The sequence below is a fragment of the Pleurodeles waltl genome, chromosome 4_2 (assembly GCF_031143425.1).
Source record: "Pleurodeles waltl isolate 20211129_DDA chromosome 4_2, aPleWal1.hap1.20221129, whole genome shotgun sequence".
NCBI classification, from domain to species: domain Eukaryota; kingdom Metazoa; phylum Chordata; class Amphibia; order Caudata; family Salamandridae; genus Pleurodeles; species Pleurodeles waltl.
Genome location: NC_090443.1, coordinates 313,463,214 through 313,489,593, shown reverse-complemented (window position 1 = coordinate 313,489,593; position 26,380 = coordinate 313,463,214). Strand labels below are relative to the sequence as shown.

Here is a 26,380-nt window from a genome sequence, read left to right as displayed (position 1 = left end):
GGGTTCCAGAGATAAAATAAATATAAGAGGGTATAGCGTGCAACCCTACTGAGTGCCTCTATGCAGGTGAAAATACTGTGACTGCCTGCCATTAACAAAACTAGAGGTAGAACGTTCAGACTATAGTAAGTGAATATATTTGAGGAAGAGAGGACTGAAACCGTGCCAATTTAATGCTGCAAATATAAAATCCCAATGAACCCTGTTGAACGCATTTTCTGCATCCATTGTGATGGTGGCAGTAGGAGATGCAGATTTGGAGTCCTAGTAGAGAACATTTAAAAAGGTTCGGTTATTATTTTATATAAATATTCCCCTAACCAAACTCGACTGCTCTCTACCAATTAGGTCTGGAATGACTTCGATAATGTGCACAGCAGGTACTTTTGCAAAAATCTTACCATCCGCGTTTATAAGTGAAATTGGTTTGTAACTCAAGCATAAGTCTGTATCTTTAGCTTTTTAGGAAGCAAATATAACGTAGCTTCAGAAAAAAGTGCTATGTGCCCTATACCGGGAACGAAAATGTTGACTAAAGAGCAATCATTTTGGAATTAAAAGATGAGGTAATTGGACTGAAATGCCATCTGGACCAGAAGCTTTGTCTTTTGGATGTTTAGTGATTGCGGTCATCATTTCTGCCACAGAAATTGCGCAATCCAGGGAAGAGAGCGTTCATGTGCTCTACAATTTTAGGCATAGATTGGGGAAAAAAACATCCAGAACATCCTCAGTGGGGGGGAAGACTCTGGAGTATATAACTGACTGTAGTATTCTGCGAGACATTCCCAAATTTTTGAATCTGTGAACATAAGGGTGAGAAAATCTCCAAGAATCAATTAACCCCCTTAAAACAACTGATTTTTAAAAAAAGTTTTTTGCAATTTAATGGGTATGTATTGAGTCTGAGAACTTCTATGAATAAAGGGGGCCATAAGCTGATTAGAATCCCCCCCTTACAAAGAGACTGTCTGATGGGCAAGACAATGATTGGGTGCAAAAGTGATCCCAGAATTGAGAATCACCACCTGTGGGGCCATAGACATTATAAATAGAGAGCGGGTGTTGTTTATCTTAAGAATTTAAAAAATCTACCTTCGTCACCCTTAACTTTGTTTTCTATCTGAATATGTAAAGTTTTATGAATTAGAATGACCACGCCATTTTTTTTATCACATTTTACATATCCAATCCAGTTTCTTCGCAGGGAAACTGTCCTCTTTTTTAAGAGATTCTTGTAGTAAAGCAATTTTGCATTTTGACATGGATAAATGAGTAAGAATACTGCCCTTTAATGGGGTCATGAGGCCTCTAACATGTAATGAAATAACAAGCAAACCTCTCATCGGATACATGGAAGAAGATAAGTGTACCTCAAAAACATAACTAAACCTATGTGAACTATAACAATAACTTCAAGGAAATGTATAAGGCACATACAAATGACACACCAACATTTAAAGGCTACAAGACGGTTGAGGAGTTGTATTAAGTGAAAGGAGTAAGAAAAGAAGAAAGGAAAGGATATAAGGAACAGGCAGAAACTAGAAGAGAAAAGAGAAATCAGGGAGGTACAATGACTCCCTGGCAATAATAAAGGGGAGATGGCAGGAAGCCGGAAGGCTTTAGCCATAAGGGATGATAGTACAATAAAAGGTGCAATAGGTATAGAAGGATGGCGCATAGATGCAAAGGCCAACAGAGAGCAGACCCCCAAAGATTATTAAAAAAAAGATATGCATTGGAGGAAGAATGACTAGTAAATATGATACAAGGAAGAAAAAAAGAGAAACACAAACAATGAGGAGTGAAAAAATGAGAGACTTACCGACATGAGTAGGTCAAGACACTGATGGTTGAAAAGAAATTAAACCAAGCACATACAGGGACAGAAAACAGCTCATTGTTAACATCCTATAAACACAGGAAACCTGTGTAGAGTAAAGAAGATTTTGAAACCCAAATAACAACTTATGAAGTCCTTGGTAAATGGGGAAGGCCAAGATCAAGTTTTGTCAAGTTCCATCACCTCTTCCTTATGTGCATGGATAAACTGCTTCAGATCAGCTGGTCAGTAGTTTGTCCTTGTAGCTAACTTTAAAGAAAAAGTGCTCAATAAGACCAAATTTAGCGTTCTTGGATTGCATACGTAGGTGTAAATCCCAAAATTCATTCCTTCAAGCAACCTTCTTTCTGGTAGCGTCCTGACTGAAGTAAATCCTGTGACCAGACCATAACATTTGTTTGCGTTATTTTGCGGCAGAAAGAACTTTCATAGATTGGAGTATTGCAGGAAAATACAGTTATCGCTGTTGATCTGGCTGAGGTTGAAAGTTTCACAGGTGAAGGGTCAATGCAATGGACTATTTGAATATTGAGAACAGAGGATTCTTTCAGGCAACAATCTTGGGGATACTGAAACTACGGATTTAAATAATATCTGGTCCTTCTGTGCCCTCAGGAATATCAGAAATGTACAAATTATTGCGCCTGTTGCACTTTTCTAGATGATCTGCCTGCTTTTTTAAAAGATTGACTTCTTTGGACAGAGAATCTAATTTAGCCATAACATCCTGGGCATCAATAGCTCACTGTGAGCCTAGAATCCAAATGAGTACATTCATCTTCAATTCTCTGAAGAGCCACATTAGTCTCCACAAGAAATGGCTTTCTAATCCTAAGTTCTTCCATGATATCTTCCAGGATCAGTGGCAATGGCAATTTTGCGGGAGAAGTCGGGTCCTTTTTTTATTCTTTTGTTAATGTTGCCTGTGGGTTCCTTTCAGGAGTTGGTTATGGAGATAGGCGAAGCAAAAGGTTTTGAAGAGCTGGCATGTGGACCTCTTTTATGGTAAAAGCAACGATTATTACTTGTAATTTGGTGTCACTAGTAGAAAGAACCTGCTATATGATGTTAAATAGTGGTATACTGCCTTGAAACAAATGACACTGTTGTGTGTTATATTGGATTGGCAACACCAGCTGAAGGAAATAAATGAGCAGAGAACAATCTAAAAATAGTTCATTCCCCTTATGAACAAGCATCTTGTAGCTATGGGTCTTTTTAGTGGGGTGGGAAAGCAGAGTTCGAGTGAGTCTTTGAAGAGAAACAGAGGAGCATAGTGGCTGCAACTGCAGAGCAAGGGGAGCAGCCGGCGGTAATCAGCAGGAGAGCGCAAAGACCTAAAAAAAGGTTTTGAGACTAAACCTGCCATTCCCCTTTGCTTTCCCCACCATCTCCGCTCACCAAGCATGAAAAGAAGATCAGCTCGATATTCCTGTGCGAAAAAGTTCCGTGGGATAAGGAGAGTTGCAGTTAGGCGGCCATTTCTCGTCACTCCCGGGTGCGCTAGTGTCTACTGCAATATTTGAACAAGGAAGGCACTTGTTGATTTCTCAGTTTGACCATGGTATTTCTACTGTGCTCCATTATTAAGTTATTTGAGTAACAAAACAGCTTCTTTAATCAACACCTCTCCTCTATAGAGACATTTCTTTATTAATTGTATTTATTTATTGTTTTCCTTGATGAGGTATTCTAAAGTTTTTTTTTTTCCTCCACAGATCATTTCACAGCGAGACGAGCACTGCTGGGTGGGTGAATTGAATGGGCTCCGAGGTGAGAGGATGTGCTGCCGAAGGAACACTTTTGTGCACCATACACACAAAGATAGGACTTAGTGTTATCCACTATTATCAGTAATTCTTATTGTTTACAGATTAGGAAGTTGAAAGACTCACTTTGCCACAGAGTAATTCACTTTACACTAACTTCACTCACATCTCTGTAATAGTCACTTCAGCTGCTTCACTATCTTGGCATTGTGTAACCATGATTTTTCTGAGGGCTCCTGTTCCTTTTATTTCTCTCTTTTCCTTGGTACTTATTTGCTTTTCACACATTCACTCACTTTTATTGTACTGAGTGTCAGCTATCAGTGCGTTCTGTATCCTCTCCTGTCTGTCATTTCTGTGTTGTCCTGCTCCATTCCCCGGACCCCTCAATCCCCTCCCACTGTTCTAACCCGCCTTTAAACTCCTATAGGTTACACCAATCTGTCCATTGTGTTCTACTCATCTCTTGTGCCACGCTTGCCACTTTAGGACGACTGTATCTTTTGGTAGTATCTAATTATTTAGTTTCTTTCTAAGGAGAGTTTCTGCTCTAAAATGTTAAGTTACTTGTAACTTACATTGACTCCCAGTCTAGGTTGAGTTGTGAAATAAAGTAATAATCAAAAATGCATTCGGAAAAAACCTAGACAAACGCTTTGCTCTTTTTGCCTATTGTAGTGAAAGCTTGTGGGCAGGCTGTTCTTGTCAGGATGTCCTGTGTGTCCTTGACCCCCTCTTTATGCTACATTGTGTAAAAGTTTTATGAATTAATTTTTTACTGTTCTTGTTCACGCCTAGGTGCTTAACATACTAACATTTTGTACCGGAGAATGTTGGCAAATCACAAGTCTCGGTGCCGTTGTACAATTATAGCGCTCAAAAATAATATGTTAAAGACCACTAAAGACCTGAGTATGCCCCATATCGTAAAAGTAGAGAAGAGCTGCTCTAGATAAAATTCTGGAATTTTAGAGTAACTGTGGATTGTAGTTATTGCACTTTCCTGTTTATTTGGTCATATAAAAAATCACTTCCCATGTTACGGATCCATGTGTTTCAACTATATCTGTATTGAAATTAGACAGCAAGAACACAGGTGGGTAATTTGTGTCAGGAGCAGGCAGGTTGAAGCCAGTACTGTCACTTGGTTAGCTAAGAGTCCTCTGCAGACCTCTCCTTGGAGCTGTTCAAATCCTGACTGGCTCATGTACACTCGATTTAAACCAGTAGCACCGTTATCTAATAAGTCATATTAAGTCGCCCTATGCATGCTTTAGTACAGGGAAATGCCCCCTGATCCTCTTTGATATTCTCTATAAGGGTATGTGTATTTGCAGTAAGGACTGTGATATCTGGAGGTCGGATATTTTCCCTTTCGGATGGGAGATGTGTGTATGTTGCAGCATATGCAGCGTTAATGGTTGTCTCTGCACTGTGTATGACGGTATGATGAAGTGGGGAGGGGAGAGCACAGCTTTGTGGGGTGCACTGTAGCCATTTCCTCAAAACCCTTCTCCTCCTGTTCCTTCATGACCCTCCTCTTTTCCTCTTCTAACTCCCTATTAACTCTCCCCTTGGTTTAACTTCTTTTCTCACGTTTTCTTCACTTACCTATCTCCCTTCTTTCTTTCTCTGCCACCTTCTTTCTTCCCCCTTTACTTCTTTCTTCCTTCCCCTTTCACACACTCATACGCTTGCCTCCTTTCTCCTGACTCCTTTCTCCTTCCTTTTTCCATTGACTTCCTTTTCCTCTTTCCCTTGTCTTCCTTTTCCTCTCTTCCGTCTAGCTCATGTCTGCTCTTTTTTATAATAGTTGTTTTTATGTGTCTCCCAGGTTGGTTTCCTGCCAAGTTTGTGGACGTTCTGGACGAGCGCAGTAAGGAGGTGAGTGCGGCCCTGCTAAGGACAGGTGTGAATGTGACTGGTGTTGGCCTTTCGGGGTTTCACAGTCAATAGGATTAATAAGAGGGGTGCAGAAATGTAAGGGTTTCTAACATCTCCTGATGGTCATTCTGTGGCACCCTGTATGAGGTGCTTGGTGAGTTTCCTGCAGCAACCATAGAATGTGGTGGCCTTCACACACTGAGGTCTCCATCTGCTCCTCGTCAAGGTGGCACTCATAGGCCTAGGAAGACAGTAGTAATGTGCTATCATTATAAGGGGGAGTTGTGGAAGTTATTCAGAATATTCCCATTTTTACTTCCTTGCTATGGTAGTCAACTTGATAAACAAGGGGACCGCCTCCTAAAGCACCCATCCCACTTTCTATCAAAGATACGTAACTCCAGCCAAAAGCGCACAGCCTCTACCTAGCCAACATTAAGATAATGCTAGCAGCTTTTGGTCTGTACGGAGTTTACATGATGACAGTCTTTGGTTATAGTTAGTCTGAGTAGAATATGTATAAAATATTATCTCTTTTTAGGCCTCATCTGCTGACAACTTGTTAATTTTTATCATCGCCAACATGCACAGACAAACCCCAAAAGTTGGCAGATGCCTTTCAAACTTGAGACCTGTTGGCTTTGCCAATGCTAATTCGTTTTGTTTCATACCACAGGCAGGTGAATCTCCAGTTCTACTTCTCCCCACTCGCTAATCCACCAGTGCATGTTAATAGTCCGCCACCCAGAAGTGGCCATTATAGGAAAGTACCCTCTTTTTGGCATGTTACCCCCAATTTCTGCCTGATGTCAGTGTGTTTGACTGTGTCACTGGGATCCTGCTAACCAGGACCCCAGTGCTTATGCTCTCTCTCCTCTGTATTTCATCACTGCTTACTTGTAACCCAGTATTTCATCCCAAATTGGCATATTGGTCACCCCCTATAAGTCCCTAGTATCAAGTACTTAGGTACCCAGGGCATTTGGGTTCCAGGCGATCCCTATGGGCTGCAGCATTACTTTTGCCACCCATAGGGAGCCCATGCAAAGACTTCTACATAACTGCCATTGCAGCCTGCGTGAAAAGGTGCATGCACCATTTCACTGCCATTTACACTGGACCAGGGCACTTACAAGTCACCTATATGTCAGGCCTTCCAACCCTGAAGGCTACCTGTGTGTGAGGGCACCCCTGCACTAGCAGAGGTGCCCCCATGTCGTCCAGGACCATTTTCCCGGACTTCATGAGTGCGGGGATGCCATTTTACGTGTGCACTGGACATAGGTCAATACCTATGTCCAGCTGCACAATGGTAACTCCGAATATGGCCATGTAAGGTGTCTAACATCTTGGAATTATACTCCAATGCTGATTCTAACATTGGGTGTATAATTCAACACACTCTGGTGGCTCCACAGTGGACTCCCAGTACTGCCAAACCAGCCCTCTGTGGTTTTCCTGGCAGCCCCAGCTGCTGCCACCTCACAGACAGGTTTCTACCCTCCTGTTGCTCAAGCAGCTCGAGCCCAGGAAGGCAGAACAAAGCATTTCCTTTGGGAAAGGGGTGTTACACCCTGTCTCTTTGGAAATAGGTGTTACAGGCATGGGAGTGGTAGCCTCCCAGAGCCTCTGAAAATGCTTTGAAGGGCACAGATGGTACCTTTCTTGCATAATCCAGTCTACACCTGTTCAGGGTTCCCTGCACTGGCGCGAAATTGGACAAAGGAAAGGGAAGTGACCACTCCCCTGTCCATCCCCACCCCAGGGGTGGTGCCCAGAGCTCTTCCAGGGTGTCCCTTGGTTTTGCCATTTTGGATTCCAAGGTGGTGGGGCATTCTGGAAGCATATGAGTGGCCAGTGCCAGCAGGTGACGTCAGAGCCCTCCCCTGATAGATGGTTACCTGTGTGGCTGACCAATCTCCCTTTCAGGGCTATTTAGGGTCTCTCCTCTTGGTGTTTTCTCAGATTCAGATTGCGAGCCAACAGAGGGAATCCTCTGCATCATTTACTTCACCTTCTACTGAGTAAACTGCATCTGGACCCTACAGGAACTCTACAAACTGCAACAAAGAAGCAAAGATGACTTCTGCAACATTGTATCTTCAGCTCCTGCCAGCAAATGCAACTGTTTCCAGGTTGTGAATCCTCTGAGGACTGCCTGTCTTCAGCCTGCACCAGAAGAACAAATGAATCTCACTTGAAGTGAAGGAGTCACTTCCCTGCTTCAGCAGACACCTCTCTTCAGCAACGACTGGTGGCTTGGGTCTCCTCTCCTGAAGAAGTGCGTGGGTACAGCATCACGGGTGGTGGACTGATGTGGTCCAGACGGTCCTGAAGTCCAGCTGTCCAACTTTGGTGGAGGTAAGAGCTTGCCTCCCCACGCAAGACAGTACCCCTGTGCACTGCGTATTTTGCAGTTGCCAAGGCTTGTTGGCATCCTTCCACCGTGCAGCTCCAGCCCTCAGCACTCTATCCTGCGACGCACAGCTTCTTGAGAGGTTCTCCGGCAGCGTGGGATCCCTCTGTGCAGAGCTGCGTGGGCCTCCTTTTGCACCTTCTTTTCCCCGTACTGTGGGACTCCTGTGCACACTGCCTAGTCTTCTGAAGGCTCTCTGAGTTGCTGAGAGCCCCCTCTGTCACCCCCTCCTAAGTAGAGGCCACCAGGTCCCTCCTGGTCCTGGGCAGCTCCATTTTCCGCTAATCGCATGCTTTGCATGTGCCAAGGCTTGTTGGAGGAATCCAGCGATGCAAACCAGACTGCAAAAATCTGTCCAACGTGGGATATCCTCTGCACCAACCAGGAACCCTGATCCGTCTTCTTGGGTGCAGTACTGACTGTTCATCTTAACCTGTGGTTCTTTTTTTGCACCTTCATCCGGGTTAGCAAGGGCTTCTGTTCTCCCTGGACTCTTCAGTGCTTCTTGGACTTGATCCCCTTCTTCCACAGGTCTTCAGTTGCAGGAATCCATCATTGGTGTCTTGCAGTCTCTTCTGGTTCATGCAAACTCTTCTATCACGTGTTCTTGTGTGTTCTAGGAAACTTACTTTTATTGACTCCTGCTTTCCTGGGCTCTGGGGTGGTTTCTTTTACTTACCTTTCGTATTTTCCTACGCTCCCAGTGCGACGCTACACACTACACTTGCCCAGGTGGGAAACAGACTTTTGCATTTGACTATTTTAGTATATGGTTTGGGTTCCCCCTAGGCCATTTCTAACTATTGTGATTTTCACTATTTGCACTGTTTTCTAACTGTTTTTACAGTTATTACTGCATTCTAGTGTATATACTGCGTATATTACTTATCTCCTATGGGAGTATAGTCTCTAAGGTATTTTTGGCATTTGTGTCACCAAAATAAAGCACCTGAGTATTTTCTTTGATGTTTGTAAATACTGTGTGACTACAGGTGTGTTGCATGAGCTTTGCATGACTCCTAGTTAGGCCTTGGCTGCTCACCCACACTACCCCTAGAGAGCCTGGCTTCTAGACACTGACTACATTTCACTAATATGGGATAACTGGACCTGGGATGAGGTGTAAGAACCTTTGGTACCCACTACAAACCAGGCAAGCCTCCTACAGCCATTAACACAGTAGCTCCCATGGATACGTATTAGGAGACCGGTGACCACATGGACATTCCAGATCCCCTTTGTGCACATTTCTGACTGCCAAAGACAAATAATAATTAGTTACGTCCCACACGTGTATAAAATAGAACTGCTATATCCTATGTTATATAGTCGAGAAGGACGTGGTAGCTGGAGAGAAAAGTGTCTTGGTGGCTTGATAAACAAATCTCTTTCTCTGAAATAACATCCCAGGACCAGTTTGCAGTTTTAACCCTCTTTTCTTGCATCTGCAGTATTCCATTGCAGGAGATGACTCGGTGACAGAAGGAGTGACTGATCTGGTGCGCGGGACTCTCTGCCCCAGCCTCAAAGCCATCTTTGACCATGGCCTGAAGAAGCCATCCCTGCTCGGGGGTCCCTGCCACCCATGGCTCTTCATCGAAGAGGTATGCTGTCTCTAGCTTTTAGCCTTAATGTGGTGTTTTTAAGGAAGTAGTGTGTGCAAATTTTAATCTTTACAGGATTAAATGCGGAAAGCAGGTCTGCAGAGGATATATGGGATAAAATTCCCTTTGCTGTACGTTACAAGGACATTGCAAGACACCAAGGAGTTTCATGGCCATATAGAGGAACAAATGGCAAGTACGATTATAAGGCCATGGAACTCTGATGTGAATCGCAGTATCCTTATAATGCAAAGCAGTGGGTGCTTTTTCCTTATAATTCATGGTCCTACCACACCTCTTCAAACAAACCACTCGAATCCTGGATGCCTTGCTCTTCCATGTTTATTGCAGACAAGAGGAATAAACCCAGAAGCTGTACTGTGACATTGAGCACAACAAAATTAAGTTAACATTTTCAAAAAAAAAGTTAAACTGCACATAATGTATATCAGGTTAACAAATGCTGTGGTGCGGATTATGTAGTAAAATGGTGAGAATGTCTTTCCTGTAATGACCTATAAAGGTGTGCAATAAAGAAGCATGTTGCCATAAATATATCCTTTCTGTGATCACTTTTTCTATTTAGAAAAAGATACCAGAAGAAGGAAAAACCATTTCCCGTTTTCCTTGTTTAAACTGCAGCTGTAATTATGGTCCGTCACCTGCCTTTTACCCTGGCTGCTGGCTGCTGGCTCTGATAGCAAAGGAAGGGCAACCCAATAACCCCTTGTGAGCTTCGGTAGCAGAGTCAACTGAAGTCAATGGCCCACGTGGGACACATTGAATCATAAGAATTAAACGCAGCAGATGTTTCACCATATTAAAGCACATACACAAATCAGTTTAATTAAATAAACCAAATCAATCATGGGTAACAAAATGAATGAAAAAAATGAAACAGAGGTGTATAAAAAAATCTATTGCATTCACTTTATATTACAGAATAGCATACATAAGGAGGGGAACAGAGAAAAGCAATCAGACACACACTTCCAGTGTGTAGTTTGTCCATGTTGTTACAATAATCACATGTGAAACAAATGTATGGCAACTCCACTCTCAAAAAACAATTAGAACATATCCATGAGCTGTAAAATTAGTTCTACTGGTAAGTGAATAACAGAAGTTTAGTGGAACTGTGTGTCAACGTTTTGGTCTCTTTAGTGTTAAGTGTATGAGACCATCCTCAGGACTACATGTATTTGTGATATCTGAAGCCTCCTAAGATATAATTCCCATTGGGATGAGAAAAATTGACCAGATTTGATTAATTAACACTGGTTATAGGTGCCCATGGCAGAGTCCTAAATTGTATTTTGGGTAGGCATCATCTCTAGTATGATGTGGAAGAACTCATACCAGTATCCGTGAATCAAACACACCGGCTCTCCTTCCTCAAAGATGGAGTAACCTACTCGATCTCTGAGGAAAGAGATCTGGTACACCCTACTTCAGCTTTGAGGAAGGAGAGCTGGCGTGTTTCTTATGTTTTGATTTAGTGTGTCATATATCATAGCCGCCAAAATATCTTGACTAAATGCACTCTGTGTTATCAGTGACCCTCTTGTTGGCCATGGACTTCAGTTGACTCTGGCAGCAGGCATTGTAACCTCAGAACTCAACTGTAATACATTATTACAGTTGAACACTTAAGCCATTTCTTTATTACGGTATCTAGAGACGCAACAAGTCACCTATAATATGAAACCAAGAGGCTGGCTTCATAGTGTTTGCAGACTCCCATGTATTATTACATTATAACTTCAGAAGAGTGCTAAGACACTTTAAATGCTGCGGAGAACAGATATTGAGATGATGGGACACAATACTACTGAAGAAGTGCTGAGGCAGATTAATATTCTATGTAGCAAATGGTGTTGAAGTGCTGGGGACATTAATTCCTATATCACAATGGGATAAAGTGCAGCGACACAGTGGTACTGTTAAACACATCGAAAGGTGAACAAAAGGTACTGTACATTGCAGGGGTGAAAGTGCTATATAAATTAAAAATGCACAGAACAGTGGATTCAAGTGCTGGACACAATCCTTCAGAATGCAGAGGCTTAGAGTGCTGGACACAGTAATGTATAGCCCAGAAGGTTAAAGTGTTGGATGCAGTGTTGATTAACCCAGAGGATTCGTGTATTATATGCAATATTGTATAGGCCAGAAGGTTACAGTGCCTGGAGGTAGTGTTGTACAGCACAGAGGATTAAGCTGGTAAATGTGATGCTGTATAGCCCAGATGATTAGCACTGGATGCAGTGTTGTATAGCCATAGGGTTAAAGTGCTGGACACAATTTTGTATAACCCAGAGGATTATTACTGGACTCTGTGTTGTATGTAACTAAGGGTTAGCGCAAGACACACTTTTATAAAGCCATAGTGCTAGTGTTGGATGAATGCAATCTATCCCAGAGTGTTAAAATGCTGGACCCAATGTTCTATAGCGCACAGGGTTATATTGTTGGGCATATATATAATATACACGGTTATAGTGCTCTATAGTGCAGAGGACTGTGCATGTTTATGGTGCAAAGAGTCAAAGTGGATGACAGGGTGCTGTTTAGGACAGGGGTTTAAAGTGGTAGACAAAACGCAGTATACTGAAGAGGGTTACAAATTCTGAGCACAGTGCTATATAACACCTATCATTGATGTGCTGGGCATAACACTGTATGGTGTAGAGGGATAAGATAGGTGTCTGAGTTTGCTTGGGTAGTGTCACAGTGGTCTGCCACCAGTATGTGTAGAAGGAGTTTGGGCTCTCAGAATGGTGTCTATTGGGAGCAGAACTAGCCCTAACGCTAACCCTGTTCATGGGTGGGCATCTGTGGTGAATGAGTTTCCCTCCTGGCTCCTGAATGTCACTTTTAATTCTTCTTTCTTCTTCACACGGAGTCCAGGCTGCTGGAAGGGAGGTTGAACGAGACTTCGACTCTGTGTATTCTCGCTTGGTGCTTTGCAAGACGTACAGGTGAGGTACTCCTTGTGAGAGTCATCTGTAACCGTAGACCTTGTGCGAGGTGTTTACACCCTACCCCTGAACCATGGAGTCAGCGCTGTTTGATTATGGTACACGTACTGAGCACGCATCAGTATTGCAATATCGACTTGTTTCGCACTGCTTCTAAGCAGCCACTAGCACTTCAGTGCACACACTCGGAACTCACAAATACCAAAACATATGCTCGCCACTTACTAAGACATCATTATAGGGAGAGGTCACCTTAAGTCCTCCCCTTAGACTTTGCATTCGCTGATATATTAACATAGGTCAAGGACTTAATTGATACAACAATAGGCATAACTCAGTGTCACTAACACTGTAACATGGGCTCAACATTCACTGATGCTTCAGTGTAAGGTCAGCACTCACTGAAGCTTCACTATAGGCCAACACTAATAATTCAGCATTGACTCAGCCATCACTTATGCTTCAACGTAGGTTCAGCCCACACCGAGGCTTCAGTGTAGGCTCAGTGCTTGCTGATTCTTCAGAATAGGCTCCGCATACAGTGATGTATCAACGTAGACTCAGCATACACTGAAGCTTCCACCTAAGCTTCAGCACAGGCCATGCTTTAGCATAGCCTCAGTGCTCATTTCTACAACACATGGTCTAACGTTTGAGTACTGACTCCCTGCTCCCTCTCACAGTACGAATGAGACTAATTCCTGCTGATTTCCTTCATAAATATTTTTATTAGGTTGGATGAAGATGGAAAAGTGCTGACACCAGAAGAACTGCTCTATCGGGTAAGTGTACTTTCCACACCAGCCCACCATATTTGCCACTCCTATCAGACCCTCCTTTTCCATCCATGCCAGTTTGGCCCCTCCCTCTCCAACGTCCACACCTTTCCCTTCCTTCTTCTCCCTGTTTCCTGGTTAGACTGTCTCCCTCTTTGTGATCTCTCTCTACTCGACATCCTTGAAATGATACCACAAACATGGCATTCCACATTACACTTTTTTATTCATCCAAACAACGCAGGGTTGTGAAAAGTCCCTCTTGTAATTGTAAATTGTTTTTTTATGGAGCAGTTACTACCTCTGACAAGGCTTTGATGTCCTTTGCAGTGTGTACCTTCTTCGGAACTCAAGGTTAGAGGTAAATAGGTAGTAGACTAGTAACGTGCTTCCTTTTCCTTGTAGGGTTAGTTGTGTTAGGTTTGTGCTCTTGAGATCGCATGCATTTACATTATTTGAAGTGAATTAGTAAAGGGAAGATGTGAGATGATATTCGCAGCGATTGGCATATGAGTGTATTAGTTGGATGAGTAGGTCGAAAGAAATAAGCGTGTATAAAGAATATTTGAGTCTGTTGTAGACTAAAAGCTATGTAATGAGTCAGGGAGTAGAGGGAAGGAGAAACGAGAAAGGTGTTTTTTTTTTTTGTATAAAAAAATATAAAGACATGCACATATTGATATATAGTCATATAACTAGGTGTAAACCAATATGTATATGTATATGTGTATATATATGTTTGGTGGCATGTGTAGCTGCAGATACACATGCTGTGCATTATCCTGCCATCTAGTGTTGGGCTCGGAGTGTTACAAGTTGTTTTTCTTTGAAGAAGTCTTTTCGAGTCACGAGACCGAGGGACTCCTCCCTTTCGGCTCCATTGCGCATGGGCGTCGAATCCATCTTAGATTGTTTTTTTTCCACCATCGGGTTCGGACGTGTTCCTCTTCGCTCCGTGTTTCGTTCGGAAAAGTTAGTTAACAATCAGAAAATTCAACGGTATTGTTTGCGCTCGGTATCGGGTTAGTGATAGCATATCGACACCGAAGAAAAGAAGAGCTCTGGCAGCCCTTCGGGGCTTCCACTCCTCGGCGGGGCCTGGTCGGCCCGACCGCGTGCGTCTTCAAGGCTCATGGAACGGACCCCATTCCGCTTCTGCCCCAAATGCCACACTAAGTATCCTTATACAGACCAACATTTGGTCTGTAATCTGTGTTTGTCCCCGAACACAAAGAGGATACATGTGAGGCCTGTCGGGCATTTCGGTCCAAGAAGACGCTGCGGGACCGTAGAGCTCGAAGACTTCATATGGCGTCGACACCGGCCGGACACCCCGACGTCGAAGAAGAGGAGACATTCTCCATTCCAGATTCGGACTCGGACGAGCCCGAGAGTGAGCAGCCGACGAGGCAACAAACCGTGAGTAAACCAGCCCCGGCAAAAACTCGCTCAAAAATCATGAAGGCCCAGGGGACGCCAGCGCCAACAGGCCATGGCTTTACCCGAAAGCACGGTGACCAAGCACCGGCACCGAAAAAGGCCTCACAGCAGCCGAAGACATCCGACTCCGGTCGAGATACCGGCTCCGAATATACTCAGCACCGAGATACCGGCTCCGACCAGACTCGGCCCGAGAGATCGCCACCCCGAAATCCCAAAAGGTTTCTTCGGATCCCAAAAAGACTGCTGAAAAGGTTTTGGTGCCGAAACACGCAGCCTCGGAGCCGAAACAAAGCTCCTATACGGACGAACAGGGCCTTTCCTCACAACTACAAGGCCACAAGTTAGAACAAAAACTGGGGATGGGAGAGCCAGACCATACCCAAAGGAGGCTCCATATACAGAAAGACACGGGGAAAATCAGAACTCTTCCCCCAATTAAGATGAAGCGGAAGCTCGCATTCCATGAGGCGGAAATGCAGCCAAAAGCAAAAGTGACTAAAGAAAAAACACCACCACAGTTTTCTCCACAGCCATCGCCACCGCACTCACCACATCAGTAGCAACACCCCCAATGATGCAGTCACCAACGCACACAGGGATGAGCCAAGATGACCCAGATGCATGGGATCTGTACGATGCACCAGTCTCTGATAATAGTCCGGATTGCTACCCGGCAAGGCCATCACCACCAGAGGACAGTACTGCTTACATGCAGGTGGTTTCCAGGGCAGCTACTTTCCATAACGTAGCATTGCATTCAGAACCTATAGAAGATGACTTCTTGTTCAATACCCTGTCATCAACACACAGCCAATACAAAAGTTTGCCAATGTTACCAGGCATGTTAAAACATGCCAAACAGGTGTTTCAAGACCCAGTCAAGAGCTGAGCCATCACACTTAGAGTGGAGAAGAAATATAAACCTCCCCCTACGGACCCTGTGTACGTTACGCAACAGCTAACTCCTGATTCAGTGGTATTAGGAGCAGCCCAGAAGAGGGCAAACTCACAAACTTCTGAGGACGCACCACCACCCGACAAAGAAAGTCGGAAATTCGATGCAGCAGACAAAAGGGTGCACCACAGGCAGCAATCAATGGTGAATTGCCAAATTGCAAGCTCTACTGGCAAGATACGACAGGGCACATTGGGACGAAATGCAACATTGCATTGAACACCTTCCCAAAGAGTTCCAGAAGCGTACCCAACAGGTTGTAGAGGAGGGCCAAACTATCTCCAACAACCAAATAAGGTCGGCTATGGATTCAGCAGACACGGCGGCCAGAACAGTAAACACGGCGGTGACCATTCGGAGACACGCGTGGCTACGTACCTCCGGATTTAAGCCAGAAATCCAGCAGGCTGTGCTGAATATGACTTTCAACGGACAACAATTGTTTGGGCCGGAGGTGGATACAGCAATAGACAAACTGAAGAAAGACACTGACATGGCCAAAGCCATGGGCGCGCTCTACTTCCCACAGAGCAGAGGCACTTTTAGGAAGCCACACTTTAGAGGAGGGTTTTGGGCCCAAACCACAGAGCCTTCCACCTCACAGGCCAGACCCACATACCAGGGCCAATATCAAAGAGGAGGTTTTCGGGGACAATATAGGGGTGGACAGTTCCCTAAAACAAGAGGGAAATTCCAAAGCCCAAAAACCCCACAAACTAAACAGTGACTCCAACGTCACAAACCCCCAACACCAGTGGGGGGGAGACTCACAGATTATTACCAGAATTGGAAACACATAACTACTGACGCGTGGGTCCTAGCCATTATCCAACATGGTTATTGCATAGAATTCCTACAATTACCACCAAATGTGCCTCCAAGAGCACACAACATATCCAAACAGCACTTAGATCTGTTACAACTAGAAGTCCAAGCATTGTTACAAAAAGAAGCAATAGAACTTATACCCAACCATCAAAGAGGAACAGGTGTTTACTCCCTGTATTTCCTAATTCCAAAAAAGGACAAAACACTAAGACCCATATTAGACCTCAGAACACTAAGGGGGTCATTCCGACCCTGACGGCCGGCGGTTTGCTGGCGGGAACACCGCCAACAGGCTGGCGGTGTCCCGCCAGCAAGTATGACCGTGGCGCAAAAGCCACGGCCATACCGCCGGCCCCTCCATTTACCGCCAGGTTTCCGCCTGGCGGGCATAATCCCCAGGGCAGCGGTGCAAGCACCGCTGCCCTGGGGATTATGAGTCCCCGACCGCCAGCCTGTCCGTGGCGGTAGACACTGCCATGGAAAGGCTGGCGGTAAGAGGACGCACGGGCCCCTGGGGGCCCCTGCACTGCCCATGCACTTGGCATGGGCAGTGCAGGGGCCCCCAGGAGTAGCCCCGTCGCGCATTTCACTGCCCGAATTTCGGGCAGTGAAATGCGCGACGGGTGCTACTGCACCCGCTGCACATCAACATTGCCACCGGCTCTATTACGAGCCGGCGGCAATGTTGATGTGCCATTTCCGCTGGGCCATCGGACGGTAACGCTGTTACCGTCCGATGGGCCAGCGGAAATGTCGGAATAGGGAGGCATGAATACCGCCGGCAATGGCGGTATTCTGTCTCCCCCGGCCTCGGCGGTCTGGAAGAAAGACCGCCGAGGTCGGAATGACCACCTAAATCTTTACATCAAATCAGATCATTTTCACATGGTGACACTTCAAGACGTGATTGCCTTGCTCAAACAACAGGACTACATGTCAACATTAGATCTCAAGGATGCTTACTTCCACATACCCATACATCCTTCCCACAGGAAATACTTGAGGTTTGTAATCCAAGGCGTGAATTACCAATTCAAAGTGTTACCGTTCGGGATAACAACAGCACCAAGAGTATTCACAAAATGCCTTGCAGTAGTAGCTGCTCATATCAGGAGGCAGCACATGCACGTATTCCTTTACTTAGACGATTGGTTAATAAAAACCAGCACTCAGCAACAGTGTCTTCTACACACAAAATACGTCATAGAAACCCTTCACAAGCTAGGGTTCTCTATAAACTACCAAAAATCACATCTACAACCGTGTCAAATACAACAATACTTAGGAGCAACAACCAACACACAAAAAGGGATTGCCACTCCAAGTCCACAAAGGGTACAAGCATTCCAAAATGTAATACTAAACATGCACCCAAACCAACACTATCAAGTGAGGTTTGTGATGAAACTTCTAGGCATGATGTCTTCATGCATAGCCATTGTCCCAAACGCAAGACTACACATGCGGCCCTTACAACAGTGCCTAGCAACACAATGGACACAAGCACAGGGTCAACTTCAAGATCTAGTGTTGATAGACCGCCAAACACACTCCTCGCTTCAATGGTGGGATCCTATAAATTTAAACCAAGGGCAGCCATTCCAAGACCCTGTGCCTCAATACGTGATCACAACAGATGCTTCCATGGTAGGGTGGGGAGCACACCTCAACCAGCACAGCATACAGGGACAATGGGACGCTCAACAAAGCCAACTTCATATAAATAATCTAGAACTGCTAGCAGTGTTTCTAGCATTGAAAGCATTTCAACCGTTAATAGCCCACAAACACATGCTTGTCAAAACAGACAACATGACGACAATGTATTACCTAAACAAACAGGGAGGGACACCCTCATCACAGCTGTGTCTCTTAGCACAAAAGATTTGGCAGTGGGCGATTCACAATCACATTCGTCTAATAGCACAGTACATCCCAGGAATTCAAAACCAGTTAGCCGACAATCTCAGTCGAGATCACCAACAAACACACGAATGGGAAATTCATCCCCAGATACTACAAACTTACTTTCGAAGCTGGGGGACACCACAAATAGACCTATTTGCAACAAAAGAGAACGCGAAATGCCAAAACTTTGCGTCCAGGTATCCACACCCTCACTCCAAGGGCAATGCGTTATGGATGAGTTGGTCAGGGATATTTGCTTACGCTTTTCCCCCTCTCCCACTCCTTCCGTATCTGGTAAACAAATTGAGTCAAAACAAACTCAAACTAATACTAATAGCACCAACTTGGGCTCGCCAGCCATGGTACACAACACTACTAGATCTGTCAGTAGTACCTCATATCAAACTACCAAACAGACCAGATCTGTTAACTCAACACAAACAACAGATCAGACACCCGAATCCAGCATCGCTCAATCTAGCAATCTGGCTCCTGAAATCTTAGAATTTGGACATTTAGACCTTACGCAAGAATGTATGGAGGTCATTAAACAAACTAGAAAACCTACTACAAAACATTGTTACGCAAATAAATGGAAAATATTTGTTTATTACTGCCATAATAATCACATTCAACCACTACATGCGTACGCAAAAAACATTGTAAGCTACTTATTACACTTACAAAAATCAAACCTAGCTTTTTCTTCCATTAAAATACATCTCACAGCAATATCTGCCTATCTGCAGATTACACATTCAACATCACTCTTTAGAATCCCAGTCATCAAAGCATTTATGGATGGTCTAAAGAGAATCATACCCCGAGAGCACCCCAAGTTCCCTCATGGAACCTCAATATTGTATTAACACGACTCATGGGTCCACCATTTGAACCCAAGCACTCTTGTGAGATGCAATACTTAACCTGGAAAGTAGCCTTCCTAATAGCTATCACATCTCTTAGAAGAGTAAGTGAAATACAAGCATTTACTATACAAAGAACCCTTTATACAAATACACAAACATAAAGTGGTTCTACGCACAAATCCCAAATTCTTACCAAAAATTATATCACCGTTCCACCTAAACCAAACAGTGGAACTCCCAGTCTTTTTTCCACAACCAGACTCGGTAGCCGAAAGAGCCTTACATACATTAGACATCAAAAGAGCACTAATTTATTACATTGATATAACAAAACAATTTTGCCAAACAATTGTTTGTAGCCTTCCAAAAACCTCATGCATGAAATCCAATATCCAAACAAGGCAATGCCAGATGGATAGTGAAATGTATTCAAACCTGCTATGTTAAAGCAAAGAGAGACCTGCCTATTACGCCAAAGGCGCCCTCCACTAGAAAAAAAGGCGCCACAATGGCCTTTCTAGGAAATAGACCTATGACAGAAATCTGTAAGGCAGCCACATGGTCTACGCCTCATACATTCACAAAACATTACTGTGTAGATGTGTTAACAACACAACAAGCCACAGTAGGACAGGCAGTATTATGAACATTATTTCAAACAACTTAAACTCCTACAGGCTAAGCCACCGCTTTTGGGGAGATAATTGCTTACTAGTCTATGCACAGCATGTGTATCTGCAGCTACACATGTCACCGAACGGAAAATGTCACTTACCCAGTGTACATCTGTTCGTGGCATGAGAAGCTGCAGATTCACATGCGCCCTCCCGCCTCCCCGGGAGCCTGTAGCCGTTATAAGTTTATGAAAATTGTACATTATATGTTGAGGAAACTTGTAAATTTGTAAATATATATCACTTTTATTCACAATATGTAAATACATACTTACTCCATTGCATGGGCACCTTTACTATATACGCAACTCCTACCTCACCCTCTGCAGGAAAAACAATCTAAGATGGAGTCGACGCCCATGCGCAATGGAGCCGAAAGGGAGGAGTCCCTCGGTCTCGTGACTCAAAAAGACTTCTTCGAAGAAAAACAACTTGTAACACTCCGAGCCCAACACTAGATGGCAGGATCGACCCGACCACGTCCATCTTCAAACCTCATGGACCGGAACCCCTTCCAATTCTGCCCCAACTGCCACGCAAAGTATCCTTATACAGACCAACACTTGGTCTGTAATCTGTGTTTGTCCCCCGAACACAAAGAGGATACTTGCGAGGCCTGTCGGGCATTTCGATCCAAGAAAACACGGCGAGATCGAAGAGCTTGAAGACTCCAGATGGCGTCGACACCGGCCGGGCACATCAACGTCGAAGAGGAGAGATTCTCCATTCGAGATTCGGACTCGGACGAGTCCGAGAGTGAGCAGCCGAAGACTCAGCAAACCGTGAGTAAACCTGCCCCGGCAAAAACTCTCTCCAAAATAATGAAGGCCAAGGGGACGCCACCGCCAACAGGCCATGGCTTAACCCGAAAGCACGGTGACCAAACATCGGCACCGAAAAAGGCCTCCCAGCATCTGAAGACATCTGACTCCGGTCGAGATACCGGCTCCGACCAAACTCGACACTGAGAGTTCGGCACACCGAAAGTCAAAAAGGTTTCCTCGGAGCCGAAAAAGACTGTTGAAAAGACTTTGGTGCCGAAACATGCAGCCTCAGAGCTGAAACCAGGCTCCTATACAGAAGAACAAGGCCTTTCAACTCAATTACAAGGTCACAGATTCGAACAAGAACTGGGCATGGGAGAGCCAGACCATACCCAAAGGAGGTTGCATATGCAAAAGGACACAGGGGAAAATACAAACTCTTCCTCCAATAAAGATGAAGCGCAAGCTCGCATTCCAAGAAACGGAAATGCAGCCAAAAGCTAAAGTGGCTAAAGAAAAGACACCACCACAATTCTTGCCACAGCAATTGCCAGCACATTCGCCACATCTGTCCCCGGTAGCAACACCCCCAATGATGCAGTCACCGACATACACAGGGATGTCCCAAGATGACCAAGATGCATGGGATTTGTATGATGCACCGGTCTCAGACAATAGTCCTGATTGCTACCCGGCAAGGCCGTCACCACCTGAGGACAGCACTGCATACATGCAGGTCGTTGCAAGGGCAGCTACATTCCATAATGTAGCATTGCATGCGGAGCCCATAGAGGACGACTTTTTGTTCAAACACCCTGTCATCTACACACAGCCAATACCAAAGCTTGCCAATGCTGCCAGGCATGTTAAAACACGCCAAACAAGTGTTTCAGGACCCAGTAAAAGGCAGAGCCATCACGCCTAGGGTGGAGAAGAAATATAAACCTCCCCCTAATGACCCTGTTTATATCACACAACAATTAACTCTTGATTCAGTGGTAGTAGGAGCAGCCCGAAAAAAGGCAAATTCGCAAACCTCAGGGGACGCACCACCGCCGACAAGGAAAGTCGGAATTTCGATGCAGCAAGCAAGAGGGTGGCAGCACAGGCAGCCAATCAATGGCGGATTGCCAATTCCCAAGCTCTACTGGCTAGATACGACAGAGCACATTGGGATGAAATGCAACATCTCATTCAACACCTTCCCAAAGAGTTCCACAAACGTGCCCAACAGGTTGTTGAGGAGGGCCAAGCTATCTCGAACAACCAAATAAGGTCGGCTATGGACTCAGCAGACACGGCGGCAAGGACAGTGAACACGGCAGTAACCATTCGTAGACACGCATGGTTACGAACCTCCGGATTTAAGCCAGAAATCCAGCAGGCTGTGCTGAATATGCCTTTCAACGAACAACAATTGTTTGGGCCGGAGGTGGATACGGCGATAGAAAAACTGAAAAAAGACACAGACACGGCCAAAGTCATGGGCGCGCTCTACTCCCCACAGAGCAGAGGCACTTTTAGGAAGCTGCACTTTAGAGGGGGGTTTCGGGCCCAAACCACAGCGCCTTCCACCTCACAAGTCAGACCCACATATCAGGGCCAGTATCAGAGAGGAGGTTTTCGAGGACAATATAGGGGTGGACAGTTCCCTAAAACAAGAGGGAAATTCCAGAGCCCAAAAACCCCACAAACCAAACAGTGACTTCAATGTCACAATCCCCCATCACACAACACCAGTGGGGGGGGACTTACAGACTATTACCACAACTGGGAACACATAACTACTGACGCGTGGGTCCTAGCCATTATCCAACATGGTTATTGCATAGAATTCCTACATTTGCCACCAGATGTGCCTCCAAGAGCACACAATATGTCCAAACAACACTTAGACCTGTTAATAGAACTTGTACCCAACCATCAAAAAGGAACAGGGGTTTACTCCCTGTATTTCCTAATTCCAAAAAAGGACAAAACACTGAGACCCATATTAGACCTCAGAACACTGAATCTTTACATCAAATCAGATCACTTTCACATGGTAACACTTCAAGACGTGATTCCCTTGCTCAAACAACAGGACTACATGTCAACATTAGGTCTCAAGGATGCTTATTTCCACATACCCATACATCCTTCCCACATGAAATACTTGAGGTTTGTAATCCAAGGCGTGCCTTACCAATTCAAAGTGTTACCATTCGGCATAACAACAGCCCCAAGGGTATTCACAAAATGCCTTGCAGTAGTAGCCGCTCACATCAGGAGACGGCACATGCACGTATTGCCTTACTTAGACGATTGGTTATTAAAAACCAGCACTCAGCAACAGTGTCTTCTACACACAAAATACGTCATAGAAACCCTTCACAAACCAGGGTTCTCTATAAACTACCAAAAATCACATCTACAACCATGTCTAATACAACAATACTTAGGAGCAACAATCAACACACAAAAGGGGATTGCCACTCCAAGTCCACAAAGGGTACAAGCCTTCCAAAATGTAATACTAAACATGTACCCAAACCAACACTATCAAGTGAGGTTTGTAATGAAACTCCTAGGCATGATGTCTTCAAGCATAGCCATTGTCCCAAACACAAGACTACACATGCGGCCCTTACAACAGTGCCTAGCTACACAATGGACACAAGCACAGGATCAACTTCAAGATCTAGTGTTGATAGACCGCCAAACACACTTCTCGCTTAAATGGTGGAATCCTATAAATTTAAACCAAGGGCGGCCATTCCAAGACCCAGTGCCTCAATACGTGATCACAACAGATGCTTCCATGATGGGGTGGGGAGCACACCTCAACCAGCACAGTATACAGGGACAATGGGACGCTCAACAATGGCAACTGCAGATAAATCATTTAGAGCTGTTAGCAGTGTTTCTAGCATTGAAAGCATTTCAACTGCTAATAGTCCACAAACACATTCTTGTCAAAACAGACAACATGACAACAATGTATTACTTAAACAAACAAGGAGGGACACACTCATCACAACTGTGTCTCTTAGCACAAAAGATTTGGCATTGGGCGATTTACAATCACATTCGCCTAATAGCACAATACATCCCAGGGATTCAAAACCAGTTAGCCGACAATCTCAGTCGAGCTCCCCACCAGACACACAAATGGGAAATTCATCCCCAGATACTACAAACTTACTTTCTACGCGGGGGAACACCAGAAATAGACCTATTCGCAACCAAAGAAAACGCAAAATGCCAAAACTTCACGTCCAGGTATCCACACCCTCAGTCCAAAGGCAATGCGTTATGGATGAGTTGGTCAGGGATATTTGCCTACGCTTTTCCCCCTCTCCCACTCCTTCCGTATCTGGTAAACAAATTGAGTCAAAACGAACTCAAACTAATACTAATAGCACCAACCTGGGCTCGCCAACCATGGTATACAACACTACTGGACCTGTCAGTGGTACCTCATATCAAACTACCAACACACCAGATCTGTTAACTCAACACAAACTGCAGATCAGACACCCGAATCCAGCATCGCTCAATCTAGCGATCAGGCTCCTGAAGTCTTAGAGTTTGGACATTTAGACCTTACACAAGAATGGATGGAGGTCATTAAGCAAGCTAGGAAACCTGCTACAAGACATTGTTCCGCAAACAAATGGAAAAGATTTGTTTATTACTGCCATAATAATCAAATTCAACCACTACATGCTTCTGCAAAAAACATTGTAAGCTATTTATTACACTTACAAAAATCAAAACTAGCATTTTCTTCTATCAAAATACATCTCACAGCAATATCTACCTATCTGCAGATTACACATTCAACATCACTCTTTAGAGTCCCAGTCATTAAAGCATTTATGGAGGGTTTAAAAAGAATCATACCCCCGAGAACACCACCAGTTCCCTCGTGGAACCTCAATATTGTATTAACACGACTCATGGGCCCACCATTTGAACCCATGCACTCTTGTGAGATGCAATACTTAACCTGGAAAGTAGCCTTCCTAATAGCTATCACATCTCTTAGAAGAGTAAGTGAAATACAAGCATTTACTATACAAGAACCCTTTATACAAATACATAAACATAAAGTGGCTCTCAGTACAAATCCAAAATTCTTACCAAAAGTTATATCACCGTTCCATCTAAACCAAACAGTGGAACTCTGTCTTTTTTCCAAAACCAGACTCAGTAGCCGAAAGAGCCTTACATACATTAGACATCAAAAGAGCACTAATGTATTACATTGATAGAACAAAACAATTTCGCAAGACAAAACAATTGTTTGTAGCCTTCCAAAAACCTCATGCATGAAATCCAATATCCAAACAAGGCATTGCCAGATGGATAGTGAAATGTATTCAGACCGGATATATTAAAGCAAAAAGAGATCTGTCTGTTACGCCAAAGGCGCACTGCACTAGGAAGAAAGGCTCCACAATGGCCTTTCTAGGAAATATACCTATGACAGAAATCAGAAATTCACAAAACATTACTGTGTAGATGTGTTAACAACACAACAAGCCACAGTAGGACAGGCTGTATTACGAACATTATTTCAGACAACTTCAACTCCTACAGGCTAAGCCACCGCTTTTGGGGAGATAACTGCTTACTAGTCTATGCACAGCATGTGTATCTGCAGCTACACATGCCATCGAACGGAAAATGTCACTTACCCAGTGTACATCTGTTCGTGGCATGGGACGCTGCAGATTCACAGGCGCCCTCCCGCCTCCCCGGGAGCCTGTAGCCGTTATAAGTTGATGAAACTTGTACATTTGTAAATTTGTAAATATATACTATTTTTATACACATTATGTGCTTACATACTCACTCCATTGCATGGGCACTTTTACTATATACACAACTCCTACCTCACCCTCTGCGGGGAAAACAATCTAAGATGGAGTCGACACCCATGCGCAATGGAGCCGAAAGGGAGGAGTCCTTCGGTCTCGTGACTCAAAGACTTCTTCGAAGAAAAACAACTTGTAACACTCCAAGCCCAACAATAGATGGCAGGATAATGCACAGCATGTGAATCTGCAGCGTCCCATGCAACGAACAGATGTACACTGGGTAAGTGACATTTTCCATATATACACACGCACACAAAGGTTACAGGGATGTTATAGCGAGGATCTGAATTTACTCACATAAAACCATATAAATTCAGCAGTTATAGTTATGGTTAGCTCAGTTATCTATAACCCGTGCGCCATACCTAAGTCGCACCCCCGCTCTGCACAGTTTTCTGCTAAATAATTTTACTGCAAATGTTTCATCGATATTATCAATGATGTTATCAAAGATGTCATGTGTGATGTAATATGTGGGGTGATTAGCAGTGCATGGCGAGGACACAAGTTAATAGTTACCTTTGGCATGAGTCATAGTTGATCTAGCCATAACAATAACTGCTGAATTTCTGTGGTTTTGTGCCAGTAAATTCAGATCCTAGTTATAATGTCCCTGTAACCTTTGTTTTTTTAAGTGAATTCTTTGTTTTTTTAAATACTACTTCCTAACTATAACGTCCCTGTAACCTTTGTTTTTTTCAGTGAGTTTCTATGTTTGTTTTAACGTAAAGTAATTTATTTACTATACATTAATGTAACCACCATCATGCATGGTCTTCAACTGTCTGTGGCTGGGGT

General features: G+C 44.2%; 1 protein-coding gene across 6 annotated transcripts in view; it reads left to right on the top strand.

Annotated features, from left to right (window-relative positions):
• The window catches only part of SGSM3 (small G protein signaling modulator 3), a 256,141-nt gene that overhangs the window by 198,782 nt on the left and 30,979 nt on the right, over positions 1 to 26,380 (top strand). For all 6 annotated transcript variants that reach the window (XM_069231273.1, XM_069231269.1, XM_069231274.1 and 3 more), the window contains exons 15-19: positions 3,565 to 3,619; positions 5,450 to 5,499; positions 9,367 to 9,519; positions 12,430 to 12,500; positions 13,234 to 13,282. In XM_069231273.1, coding sequence (XP_069087374.1) covers positions 3,565 to 3,619; positions 5,450 to 5,499; positions 9,367 to 9,519; positions 12,430 to 12,500; positions 13,234 to 13,282 — 378 coding nt within the window. The remainder of the gene's footprint in view (positions 1 to 3,564; positions 3,620 to 5,449; positions 5,500 to 9,366; positions 9,520 to 12,429; positions 12,501 to 13,233; positions 13,283 to 26,380) is intronic.